General features: G+C 43.2%; 1 protein-coding gene across 2 annotated transcripts in view; it reads left to right on the top strand.

Annotated features, from left to right (window-relative positions):
- The window catches only part of Imp (IGF-II mRNA-binding protein), a 126,186-nt gene that overhangs the window by 34,698 nt on the left and 78,116 nt on the right, over positions 1-13,372 (top strand). Inside the window, exon 1 of one of the 2 annotated variants that reach the window (XM_078194301.1) lies at positions 10,539-10,672. The exons of the other annotated variant lie outside the window; for it this stretch is intronic. Within the exon in view, the coding sequence (XP_078050427.1) occupies positions 10,581-10,672 (92 nt within the window). The 5' untranslated portion in view covers positions 10,539-10,580. Of the gene's footprint in view, positions 1-10,538; positions 10,673-13,372 lie in introns of those variants that run through there. 2 annotated transcript variants of the gene reach the window in all.

Raw genomic sequence — 13,372 nt, 5'->3', positions numbered from 1 at the left:
TCTCGACGATAGTTGTTCTTTTTTTTTTTCCCCCCATTAAAAAAAACCCTTCGAGAGACGGTTGCAGTTCACTCTGTTTTTCCGTTCTTTTTCTTTTGTTAGCGTGGTCCGCTTTTATCGAGCCGATTTCTTATCAGCCACAGATCCATAGATGAGCAGAGATCGTCACGGTAAAAAGAAAATTACACGGGTATGCGCGTGTACAGACTTCGCACAATCCGCAGGTGTAAAGGGCCTCGCTTAATTATCTCGAAATTGAGGTACGCTGACGTGCAATAATTGTTATATACCCTCCCCTCTCGGCGTCTTCCTTACTCCCCTTCTCCCTCCCTCCCTCTCTCTCTCTCTCTCTTTCTCTCTCTTTCTCGACCACCCTCCCCGTGCCTCGTCGCGTTTTCTCGCCGCCGTAAACGACGATAGTTCCGCTTTAAACTCGGTACAACAGCCGATCATAAAATCTTACACGGTGTTGCGGAAGACGCGATTTTTGCAGGCGAACGCAGCTGCCACGAACCGGTCTGGCCGAGTTACGCGCGACGCCTTAATATTGAATTGTTTCACTGGAACCGATTCGCTTTTTGCCGCCGCGCCGCACCGCGCCGCGCTAAAGGCCCGGCTGCGATTTTACAGGAGGCGTACCCAACGCTGGAAATTGATTCTCGTAATCGACTTCGGCTCGTTCTGACCGCTCAATTCGTATCCACGACTCACGCTAATCAACACCATCGGAGTAGTATATCCTCGGATCGAGCATACTTGTAGCTTTGCGATCGCGTTTCGAATAGCCTCACCGCTGAAATATGAAACAGCTGACGAATAATTCATCGGAGCAAGTGGCCACATAAAAACAATGGGCAAGATCGAGGTGTCGGGGAGATGTAATAAGAAATTAAAGAGAAACCATTCGTCTCTTATATACGAGTATATGGAGATAAGAAAGAGATGAGAAAATAGAGATGGGTTGCTGATTTTGTGAGAAACGATGGCTAGGTATCATATTTTTCATTTTAAAATAGTTGGAAATATGAATCCTCATGAAATGAAATATGAAATATGAATCAATATCATTCTCACTGGAATGAACGAATTTTCTTAAGTAGATCAGACATTGGAATTCAGTGTTAGGTTTATTGTTAATCCGGAAACTGGGACATTTCTACCCTAGTTTATAAACACATTTCAAGCAGCCAAACTGTGAACATATAAATCTGCTAAAAACATAATTTGTCGGGGCTAGTGTCAAGATGTGCAGTAATTCTCAGCAGAATCCTTGCAGAACGCTGTTGTAATGATATGCAGTTTTCATCCGATGTTATCGGAGGAAAGTGAAAGTGAAATTTCGCGAAAAATCGCGCCGGGCCGGCACGTTCCTCTCTTGACAAATTGAAACCTTGCACGGTAGCCGGTACCGAGGTAGCATAAAGGTGATTTTAACGGCGATGCCTCTTAATTGGCGTGACCGGCGCAAAAGGACGCCGTGGAAGAGAATCCTCCGGAATATGCACGGATCACGGAAGACGCTGCACCTGGCCGACCGACCGGCCAGATGCGTATCGTGGCGACGCGGTTATTATTAATTCTTTTTTTCAGCCGGTACCAGATAAACCGCAATTAATATGCACATCGCGGACTCGTCCAATTAAGCGCGCTACGAAATTTTTTCGAGACTCGCGCTCGCGCGCGCGCGCGCGTTGTCGGGCCGACTTTCGATCTTCATAGTCTTCGGCCTCGAAGGAATCACGATCCGGCGTCGCGTCGCATTTGCGGAAGGCTCGTTGTGCCGAGGAATCCTTCGACGAGGCTAAACGTAATTTATTCTGTAATTACACAGGCTGACGTAACGTGATATCCGTGCCATGAAGAAAGTGCTTTTTGTTGTACGCCGAGCAACGATAGCCAAATTTCTTTGTACACCGTTTCGACGAACGAATTGATCTCATTATTACTTTCCTTCAGTTTCTTTTCTTTTATATTTGTTCTACCGTTTCTGTAGTTTTCATTCACCGTTAGAGAAAATATCGGGACTACGTCCTAACCTGAATTCACCGCCATGCCAATATCGTTTCATCCCTCCGTCCTTGAGCGTCCTACAACTTTCCTTTTCCCTGTTCTAGGGGTAGCGGCGACGCCCTACCAGAATCTTCAGTCGGCCAAGTTGGCGGAGGTTGGAGGTGAGTCATTATTCCCAGCCTTTTAGTTCCCACTGACCTGTAAGACAACCATTCCTTGATTCTGGACGTACTTTAAGGTCCCTTTTCGACGAATACGCCTTGATAAATAGAGAAACTTTAACATCGCTTACACGAATTATGCACAGTTATAATTTTTTTTCGTTGAAATATTTTTATTCGATTTATCGGTTTTACTAAATTTACTTGTCATTGGATCTCTATCAACGTCATCGAAATCGATAAAGTAGAACCTTGATGCAAGATTATGAACATCAAAACAATATAATGTTTATCATTTTGATAATAAATGAATGGATTAGAATCACAGTGACGTGGGTGACACTTTCGAAAGTTTTGACTTATGTTTTAAAATGTAATTCGTGCATGCGAAAATATTAAAAGCGCGAGTAAAATAAACTGTTCTAGTTAGTATAAATCAACCTAGCTCTAAAGTAACTTAACTATAAATTATTTTAATAATGCACGCGTTAGTCAAAAATGACACTTCGCGGTTTTCAAAATGAGAAAAATATGATTCAAGCAGCTTCGGTTGAGGTAATTATACTTATTTCAACAACGAATTCAGATATCACAGTTTCGGCTAATCGAAGTCCCACTATGAGTATTTATAACGTGGTTGGTGTGCCTTCGGTTTGACACAGATAAAAAAAACAACTGCTTGGAAGCTCGCCGGTCAGAAGCCTTGTGGCTAGACAATGGCATTACCGGATTACACGTGTAGTCGTCCACGCATGAACATCGACGACTGGTGATACCGTGTAACAAATTCTCGACATTGCACGTGTCATCGGCGAATTGAAAATCAGTTATTAACACCTTCTATTAAATACGTCCATCTAATCGATAATTGCACGTACACGTTTTCTACGTAATACATACAATACTGCTTCTATCGTTTTGCACCTTCTAGAAAAGAATAATTATTTTATTTATCACTTTAATATATTATTTAAGTCAGCTATAATTACCTCTAATAGTCTTTCTACAGTCAATGAGCGACATGATAGTCATAATTATGAGAGATTATTTGGGTTAATATAATGCAACAGTGAGGTTATTATTTCAATGAAAATTATCGAGCTTATTTTATATAAAGGTTATAAAAAGCGTGGTTATTAGCTGAACAAAGGAGAAATTTGAGTGAATTGTCGGAGAATACAAAGTCGCGTAATAATATTTATTCTCAGGGTCGAGGTAGATCCGAGAGCAAATCCCGTCGTTGAGTGTTAATCTTCATCAACAACGATGTTGGGCGAACAATGAGCATCCGTGCCCGTGGATTTTGTTTAAAACAACGCGTCCGTGATCCGATTTTGTTCGCCGTAGGCTAGTATTGTATAGAAACGGGGAAAGCTTTTCCAGCTTGTCCTGAGACATCCGGGCTCCTGGTGCGAAAATTCTTCAAGGGTACGTGGCCACTATTGATTCCAGGGCTCTGCCACCCTTACGCACCCTCGCATTTCTCTCGGCCTCTCTCCCTTCCCTCTCTCCGTCTCTCACCGTTTCGCTCTTTACCCCGGATACTCTCTCTCTGTCCCCACCCAAAATTCCCCCCTACACCCTGCGCACCCTTCGTCTTCCGTGCACCCCTTGGAGGACCCTTTCCTCCTGGCCCGAATTACGTCGCTCCTCCTTGCTTTCCTTCCATCGGTTGGTCCACCCTGGAGGGGTAAAAGCCTCTCTCGTTCGTTCCCTTCGTCTCGGATCGTTCGTTTCCACGGCCGTCCCAGTTATTAAACTGCCCGTTCCACGAGTCCACGGAATCACGTGGGCGAGACATCACCATCGGAAATTACGTTTGATAAGAAATGCCTAACTAATTACATCTAAGTCCGTTGGAAGCTGCTCGACAGTCGATTCGAAATAAAATCAGACGAAAGATTTAGCACCGTGAGCCCGAATCTTACTCCCAGAAGCAAGCAGTGTGCTAGTTGAGCCGATTACTGTGCCTTTGGTTTATCTTATTAGACGCATTAAATATTTTTATTCTCTTATTTTGTTTACTTTTCTTTTTTTAAATAAACTTTAGTTATTTTCCATTCCATAAACGTAAAGCTAATTATGCCTGAAGACAAATCAAAGGCACAGAAATTGATCACCTTACAGTAACCACGGCTCGGTAACCTACGAACACTGACGTTCAGCGCGATTGCGTAGATCTTATTTAGTTGGCAGGTTTTTAGGAGCGAGTAGAAGTGTTCTATGCACGGCCGACACGTGGTGAACAAATATACCGTTTCGTAAGGACGACCGTAACGGTCAACCTTGAGGAGTCCTGCGGAACAGGGCGAGTTTCTGCGAAGGTCAACGTGGAATCCATTAATTTTTATGCGCCCGGAAACCATTTGCTGATCCCACGCCACCTCTCCTGGCCACGCTTCATTGATACCGATATTTACGAGCCGCGCGCAACTATTAATTATCTTTAAACACTGCCTGAACCTACCCCAACCGTTGCTGCCGCGAAGAACAAAGAGCCGCGGCACAATTCGCGGTAAAACGGCCGCACTTTTCGTACCAGACGCGAATGCTGAAAGCGAATCCGGCGTTGCCTGGTCCGAAGGACAGTATTTATCAGATTCTAGAATCTCGATTCTTCGAACGTATTCCCGACGGAGTCGTCGGTCTCGTTTTTCGTCGAATTCACGCCGGTTTCGGCATGTCCGTCCCTGCTAGACCGTTCGATAAAGTAATTTTTACGAAGTCCGTAAACGTGAAAATGATAGCCCGCAGGGGGTGACGATTTTCTGGGGAGCCCGGGCAAAAATAAGCCACCACCCGTGGAAGACTGCTCTAGGAAGCCGATGTGGATTTACGCTTGATGAAGAGGATAATCGATTGATCATTTAGGGAATTAGTTGATGGGGCCTAAGCTTGGAGAAAAACTGCACAAGCAGATTTTAGAAGACACTGGCCTCTCTCTCTCTCTCTCTCTCTTTCTCTCTTTCTCTCTTTCTCTCTGCTCGATCGACAGCCTTCAAAACATTGCCGGCACGGTAAATTATATAAAAATCTGATTAACGTCGTTATTTAACAATTTCCCTGTCACGCCAAGAACATCAAAATGTTCACAATATTAAAGTATTTTATTTAACCAAATTATAACTATAATGATAAATCGTGCAACATCAACTGCAGCGTTAACATTCTTGCGTTTTGCAAAACCTAATAAAATTTGGAAAACGTAATAAATTAGCATCAAAAATAATTTTTAAATATACGTAGGTAACGGATTGAAAGCGGGTGAAGTATTATACAAGTATTGCTCCGTAAGAACGAGAACACTTTAATTCTTTAGACTTAGAATAAATTGATCGAATCATTTCCTATGAAGAAGTTTTTAAAACAATTCTAATTCTGTTTACGGTTAATTTCTTCTGGCGTCTTTCATCGTTGCTCTCCGTATTTGCAACACTTTCATAAAATCCGTGATCCAGTCATCATAGAACCCAAACAAAAAGTGCAAACCTATGCTTTAATCTAATTGTGAATGAACGCTGAATTATATTCTATTCTTAACGACATTATATAATAATAAAAACGTGAGAAATGAAACAGAAACGAAATGTTAGAGTAATTTATATTAATACCACTTGCATCTGAGATACGTAGTAACAATTTAAAGGTTTAATAACGAATGACGGACGTCAATGTTCAAGGGTGAACGTTCTGAATCTGTGTACGATAGTGCGCAGGAAGAAACACGTGTATATTGCTCGTTGAAATAACCTGTGCAATAATAATTCACGGACCACGCGGCTTCATACTGCATTGAAGATTCATGTTCGAGCGGGAATTACAACTGGATGACCACTTGTTTATAGCGGATCAACATCTTCCACTCCCCTCGCGGCGTGCGTTGCTCTTTTTCATTCTTCAACCCCCCTTGCGTAATTCGGTGATTTGTAATCACCGTTTGTTTTCTTCCGAGAGATTATGACACCAGCCGCACAGGTGTAACAGCATTCAGGTTGAACACGAAAGAACCGGACCTTAGAATCCTCTCCGATGTACGAGTCGACGTCGAATCGAAGCTACCTTCCACGTTACGGTTGACCTACTATTGTCTAAAATACTGAATGAATACTCGATCGCCTAGTAAAAATTGATGCAGCCGTTTGAAATTGAATACTATCCGTTTGTTGTTTTCGAAGCGGTACAATTGAAGGCAAATTGTCAGGCAGTTAGTCCAACGAATAAACATAACTTTACTTACTTGACCTGAGAAGCATCTTCACGGAAGATCGAACCATCGCGGTAGGAGTCCTTCAGGATCGCTTCCTCCGTAGTGAAAAGGCCCGGCGAAATACAATTCCAGAAGGTGTTCGCAATCGTCACAAATTCAAGTGTTGCTTGGTCGGGATCCTGTGAATGATAAATCTAGTTCAAGGATAACACCCTCGTCATTGCCGAAGATAATGACGATGAAACGTGAGCGTAGAAAAGCCACGAATACCCGTGGCCGACCTGCACCCATATACCTGCAGGCATGCACAAAAGAAAGGCGAATCCTTCCTTTCTACCTGGCCGAACAAAGAGAGCTCCGTAACGGAATCAACCCTTTGCCTCCACGGAGTACCAGAAATCCGTATTTTGTCGTTCGGAGATTTCGCCGTTTCCTTTTCTTTTTTCCACTATGTTCTGTGCTACGCTATAGGCTCGAGAGAAAAAAAAAACCCCTTACGGTCGTCGATTCGAGAGCTAATGAATCGTGAATCGAAGGTACGTGAAATAACGCACGGCGGTGTCTTTTAGAATGTACTGGTAGTTGGGCACTTAAAATATCCCCCTTTCGGGTTGCAAGTTGATCAGAGAAGTGCTCTTGATGTCGACGAGCCTAGGGGTGAAGCGTTACATTTCTTAGCTATAGTTGACAAGTTCGATCCGCGAAAACAGCACCATGGGATTAGAAATGAATTTTTCTTTCTTCAAACAAACTCTGCTTATCGATTTGTTCGTTTACGCTTACAAATGTCAGCCGCTTTATTAATAATATATTATACTATGATTATACTATATTTGCGCAGTCAATTAGTTTAAAAAAATATTTGTGGTCAGGTTATGTCAGGTTATGTATAATTTAATTGTATAACGTAAATTGTATAATTTACGCTTCGAATTCAACTTCTAATGGAATATCTGGTTACGGACTCGTACGAAGAACATTTATAGTGTGCATACTTAAAACGAATAAATCTTAAATCTAAACTTGGCACATTAATTCGACAAATATTTATACACTCGGTCATTGTACATCAAACTATGGACTGCTCAAATATAGTTAAAACGTGTACTTATTTGAAAGGAATAAGGTTAGCTTAGAATGTAAACTTGGAGACAGTCCATGCCATTTGAATAATCATTTATATTCGCCCGTTGCATAATTCACGCTTTAAGGTTGAACTTGTAATAGAAGAACAACAGGATATGAACCGTTGGGATATCGTGAAGACATGTTGCTCATTCGGTTAGAGACCGTTCGATAATCGTTTGCTGTTTACTTAGTTAAAAATAACGAAACTTAAGCTAAAATCTATGCTCGGGCGCAATCAATTTCATTAAAAAAAGTTCCATATGCTCACTTGTTGCATAAATTCACGCCGCAAGTTCAGCTCTAGTGGAACGTCAGGTTATGGACGGTTGAAAGATTATTGGACGTCTGTTTAGTCGGAAAGAGGGAACTTACCTTGGAATCTAGGCTCGGACAGGTCAATAATAGAAGGGCGGATGGTTGGAGATCAAGGGGAAAACAGGGAAAACCCATTATGTATCGTGACTGGACCGCGGCTGGAACTCCTTGGTTTCGCGTTGTAGTTGAGCGGAAAAACAAGGTGTAGTGTTTACCGGCGCCCATCAGATGGCGGCGCTGCTCGCGACCAATGACTCGCGCCTTTCGGTATTATCCGACTCGGTATATATCTTCGAATTTACGGAAGTATCGAATGTGTACAATTTTCGTTCAATAAATTCTAGAAAATCTATTGGCTGAACGATCGAGTGCTTTGCTCACCGGCCAACATGTTGGGCGTATAGACGAGAATAACTATCACGAGGTAGCGTGGCATTCACAGGAAGAAAATGTCGTTCCGGTTTCGATATACCCACGCAGGATAGTCGAGAGAGCCTTTTCCTATTCACCCCTCCCTATGGGCTTTACACGCCGGCACGCCGCTAAGTCTTTTGGTGGGGACGAACGGTAATGCTTCCCCTAGTTGGAGAAGGAGGAACAGTTGAAGTGGAGGGGAGGGAACCTGGTGCCGGGTGGGGGTAGATTGGGCGCGGCCTACGACGGCCGCGCACCGCGTTGTTATAAAAATAACACAGTATAGCCAGCTTTCTCGTTAGATATCCCGGCCAATGTAACTGCCGACAGCGTAACACGCTGATCCACTCTGTGTCTATTCGTGACTTTCCCAGTAACCTCGACGTCCGTTTAAGTGTATCCTCGTGCATCCTTGTGAATCCGATAACTGTGCATAAAACCTCGTGTGAAAATATCTCTGTCTCGACGTGCATTTATGCTCCATTGATCGTCACACGTTCGTCGTGATCGCAACCACCGCTGATCGAAACCGCCGGCCGAAAACCAGGAAAGGGGTAGGAAAGACAGCGCGCGCGCAAAGGAGAGAGTGAGCGAGAAAGAGAGAGTGAGTGAGTGAGTGAGTGAGAGAGAGAGAGGGAGAGAGAGAGAGAAAACGATAGAACGATAAGGGTGCTGAAGACGGATCTGTACGGTGGGAGAAAGGGCTGGACAGAGATAAAACGAGAATAGACACTGGGGAGGGGGAGAGAAAGAGAGGGAATACGGGAGCGCGCGCAACAGAGAAAGAGAGAGAGGGGGGATAGAGAAAGGGGGAAGAGAAAGAGGGAGAGAGAACCAGAAGAGAGTAACTGGAGAACGGAGAGGGCGCACCCACGTTTACGTGCCGAGAGAAAGGCCAGTGTCATTTCCGAACGCGTACTAAAACGCACGGGAACGGAAACCAGGTGTTATAACGCTTCGTGGTACGGCAGAGTAAAACACACGCACCGGTATCTTCGCCACGAGGGCGATTGATTGTCATCCACGTGCGTCGACGATACGTTAGTTAGTGCTCGCGTACTGTACCGAGTACCACGGAACGTAACACATCGTTTTCTAGTATCGGTGTTTTTTGGTCGCCTATCCTGTTGTGTCATCGCTTTTCGAAACGGTGTTCATAATTTTCGGAAGACAGCGGAGAATAACCGGCAGACGAACAGAGACAAAATTGCAGATAGATAGGTAGAGAGAGAGAGAGAGAGAACGAGCTAGCAAGCGAGAGAGAAAACGTACGAGAAAAAGAGAGAGAATAAGTGAGTGAGTGAATGATGCGAGAGTGAGCAAACGAGCAGTAGCGGGAACCGGATAACACACGGTCCCGGAATCGTCTCGAGCGACCAATCACGTACGAGCTCTTGGCTGTCTCCTCCGTTCAGTTGGTAAAAGTGCTCGCGCGTCTTCGATACGTGGAGGGATTTCTTGGTTAGTTGAACGAAGATAGATAGAGGAGGTAGCGCACGAGAAAGACGGACAAAGTGGGGGGTTAGAGGGCAAGGGGAGGGGGTTATGGTAGTAGAAAGCCGAGGAGCACAGGCAAGGAGAAAAGTACGAAACTGCTCCACCCGCGTGAGTTTCCCTTTGGCAGTCGTTCGGAGAGAACGAGACAGTTGAGAATTCTATCTTGTAGGAGCTAGTAGCCGGTGTCGCGGATCATTGCTCCCAACTCGATATTATTTTTCATTCATTTCGTTCTCTCGTGAACATTTGTCACGCGTGATTCAGTGTCGTCATCGCGAGAAAAGGGTGTACACACATCGCGGGAGGAGCGTGCTCGTCAGAAGGAACGACAGAGAAGGAAAGGAGTGAGAGAGAGATAGAGGGAGACAGAGAGAGAGACAGGTCCGTGCGGTAAACGAAAGAGGGAGGAACACGCGCGGAGTACGAAATTAAGGAAACGAAAGAGGACGCTACCGTACGGATAAAGTGTGCTTATACGTAGCTCGTGTCGTGTCTTGGTCGCGTATACGTCGTGTATCCTATTTTCATTCTTTTTCTTGCTCTTCTCTCTTACATTCGTGATCCTTCAGTCGCGGGAACGAGAAACCAGCCAGTGTTTATTAGTGCCAGTGTTTGTCTACCTCAGTCGATTAGCGGCAGCTAACGGCAAAAAACTGCATTAAAAGATATTTAGAACAAAAAGAAAGATATATATATATATATAGATATATATATAAATATATACATATATATATATAATATATAGTATAATATATATATATTCAACAGTGGTAAACCGCGCCAACTTTTGTTGTAAATAATCTCGACCGGATCTTTTGTGTGAGATTTACAACGAACAAGAGATCAGCATGTCCGTGGATAAGTTCGCGGAAAGTGGCATGCTGCAAAAAGACATGGAGCGATTGGAAATCGAGGAGAAAAACGGCGGCGATACCACGAGGTAAATTAGTCATCTTCTATTTACGAATCTCTGGCCTTCGTATCGTGTTTCCGGTGAGGTTAGAAATTTACCGACACAGCCCGTCGTTGATCACGCGCGCGCTAATGAAACTTCGCGCCTTTTCTTTATCGATTCAATATATACGTAATATGATAATATTTTATAGCTCGTTCTTGCAGCCGTCTATCCACTCTTCAAATCATACCTTAAAATCTTTTTCTCAAATATTTTCCATTCTCGCATGCTCGATCTTAACTGAATGAAATCGCTCTTCTTCGATGTTTCAAATTGCTCGTGATTGAAGTTATTGAAATTACTTCCGGTTTAAAAATAAACTCTTTAATCAACCGAAAGATAACGGGACTCGAAAAAACGTATTGCTCGCTTTGCTAGCGTCCACGCCGAGAATCTTTTCGCTGTACCCGTATGAACATCTTTTCGGGATTGGACGGATATAAACAGTCTTGATTAATATTAGAACAATTATAACGGTGCCTTATGTCGGCAGATAAGTCGCAAACGCTGGCCGCTTATGTAGACCGTTGAAACCAGGGTCGGCTTTTGAAAGACGCTGAAATATTAACGGTTTTGCGCGCCTCTCGGATTGTGTCCAGCAACTTCTCGTCTATTCGATTTAATTACGTAATACCAGAACTTTTCGGCAGGCATTTGATCACGCTCTCTCGCCATATTATACCTAAATAAAATTGTCGTTCAACTCGCGATACAATTAATTTATTTTGCGTCTGGATATTCTTACTTTTTCTGTACGCACTCTATGGTCTTCGTGGAAAATTTTCTAGGTTATTTTGCAAAAATTTCAATATCATCCGCTGAAATTAACATAAAAATGTGATTAATTTCGACCAATAAACAAATAAGGTTTCTTAACAATTGTATTCGATATATTCACTTACGTCGTGAACGCAGATGAACCTAGGTCTAATTATAAAACGATCACTTGAACAACTGTGAAATACAAGCGTCGTTTCTGCGCGCGACAGGTACGAAACGATTTTTCGCTTCTGTTATAACCTGTTGGTCGGTCGCGTAATAGAATTGTATTGTATCGATTGGTTTCCCCCGAAAACCGGATTTTTAAACGAAAGAATTTCTTTAAAGTATGCCACGGCGCGAAGGCTCGTTATCGGAGCCCGTTGTGTTTCGTAAGAACTGATTCACTCGCCGATATCTCCGAAAATTGTACGACAGACCACGCCGCCAGAAGATGACCGTCCCGTTCAATGACTTGTTTTTTTCTGGATCGTTTGGCCAACGATAAATAAATTATTCGTCCGAAAAAGGCTTCCGCCTCGGCAAATTACATCTTCGTTCCTGTTTCGAGAATTCACGAACCGTGCACAGATTTATTCAAATATTAGCTTACGGCAGCGATTGTTGTGGCACTGATTTTGTAATTATACAGAACGGTTGGTCGTACACAGTAAATGGGAGTCCCGAAGTTTTTCAGCCGCTGAATTTGGCAATGGCGTCGGAGACACATTCTTCGCGTGTAACGACCGTTCTGTATTATTATTTTTTTTTTTTTTCGGCCGTTACTCGTTTCTATGAGCACGTCGAATAACTATAGACGGTTTGTTTTTCTTTTCTCTGGCCGTGGCCTTGATATCGCGCACGGGGTACAAGCTCGCGAGTCGTGATCGTTCCAGAATTTCGGAGTCAATAGCAGGAAATGAAAATTCCACTGTTGGCGCCTATTTAAACTTTACCGGATAGACAGGCCCCGAGACTGTGTTCTAATTAATTCTATCGGCCGTGCGATACACACCGTGTAGCGCGCCAGAAAGTTTGGGCAGCCGCGATGATTAACGGTTCGCCGCCATGTTGGTTGTTAGTGAGAAATTCTTTCTGGTTTTCGGACGATTCTCGCCGGAAATAATCAAGCGGACGTACAAATTTTACGGTCATCATAAACGTCGAAAAATTCGTAAAACTAAACCGTATAAGTAACATTATCTTGTAAAAAAATTTCCATTTGTATTATTCAATTTTTGCTAGAACTATTTTTCAAAACACCGCGTTCGTTCCCTTGCAGATAGAAGAAAAATCTGATAACGTTTAACGTTGAAATGATGAAATATATTTGTAAATAAACCAAGACAAATTTGAAACCATCCGCGCAAAGGTTACGATAAACTTTCGCATGGAATCTCGCTTTTCATAATTCGAAGGAAAGCAGAGATTGAATTGCCAATTTAACGACGGAGGGAGGGGATTCGCTTCAACCCGGATCTTTGACTGCCGGCTAACTGCTTTAGCCAATTAAGCTGTCCAGGCGGTCGACGAATTCTTTTTCCTTAAGCCTTGTATCCTGTCGAATGAGCACACGCGGATAAAAGGTCTCTGGCAAAACCCGAAGAAGTCGCGACAGAGGTCGCCAGAAGAAAATTCGATCTTAATGCCTTTTTTAATTCGTTTCGCTTAATTAAATTAGTCGTTCGTGTACAGCGAGCGATGAAAGTGCGTTAGGAGCAAGTTACCGGAACATGATTTTCATCTATTCTGTTTGCTAATGCTATTTGTAAACAAATTACAATGCTGCAGTACTTCAAGCGCACTGACTTCCATAGTATCCGCAATAATTTAATTTTCAACGAGATTTTCATTTCTGGCTGGCGAAAAGAAAGTAGAATTAAGAATTTGGTATGAGGAAATAACAACAACGCCGCAACACTATGG

The sequence above is a fragment of the Augochlora pura genome, chromosome 11 (genome assembly GCF_028453695.1).
Source record: "Augochlora pura isolate Apur16 chromosome 11, APUR_v2.2.1, whole genome shotgun sequence".
Taxonomy (NCBI): Eukaryota; Metazoa; Arthropoda; class Insecta; order Hymenoptera; family Halictidae; genus Augochlora; species Augochlora pura.
The sequence above is the reverse complement of the archived record's forward strand: the minus strand, read 5'-3'. Positions and strand labels throughout refer to the sequence as shown.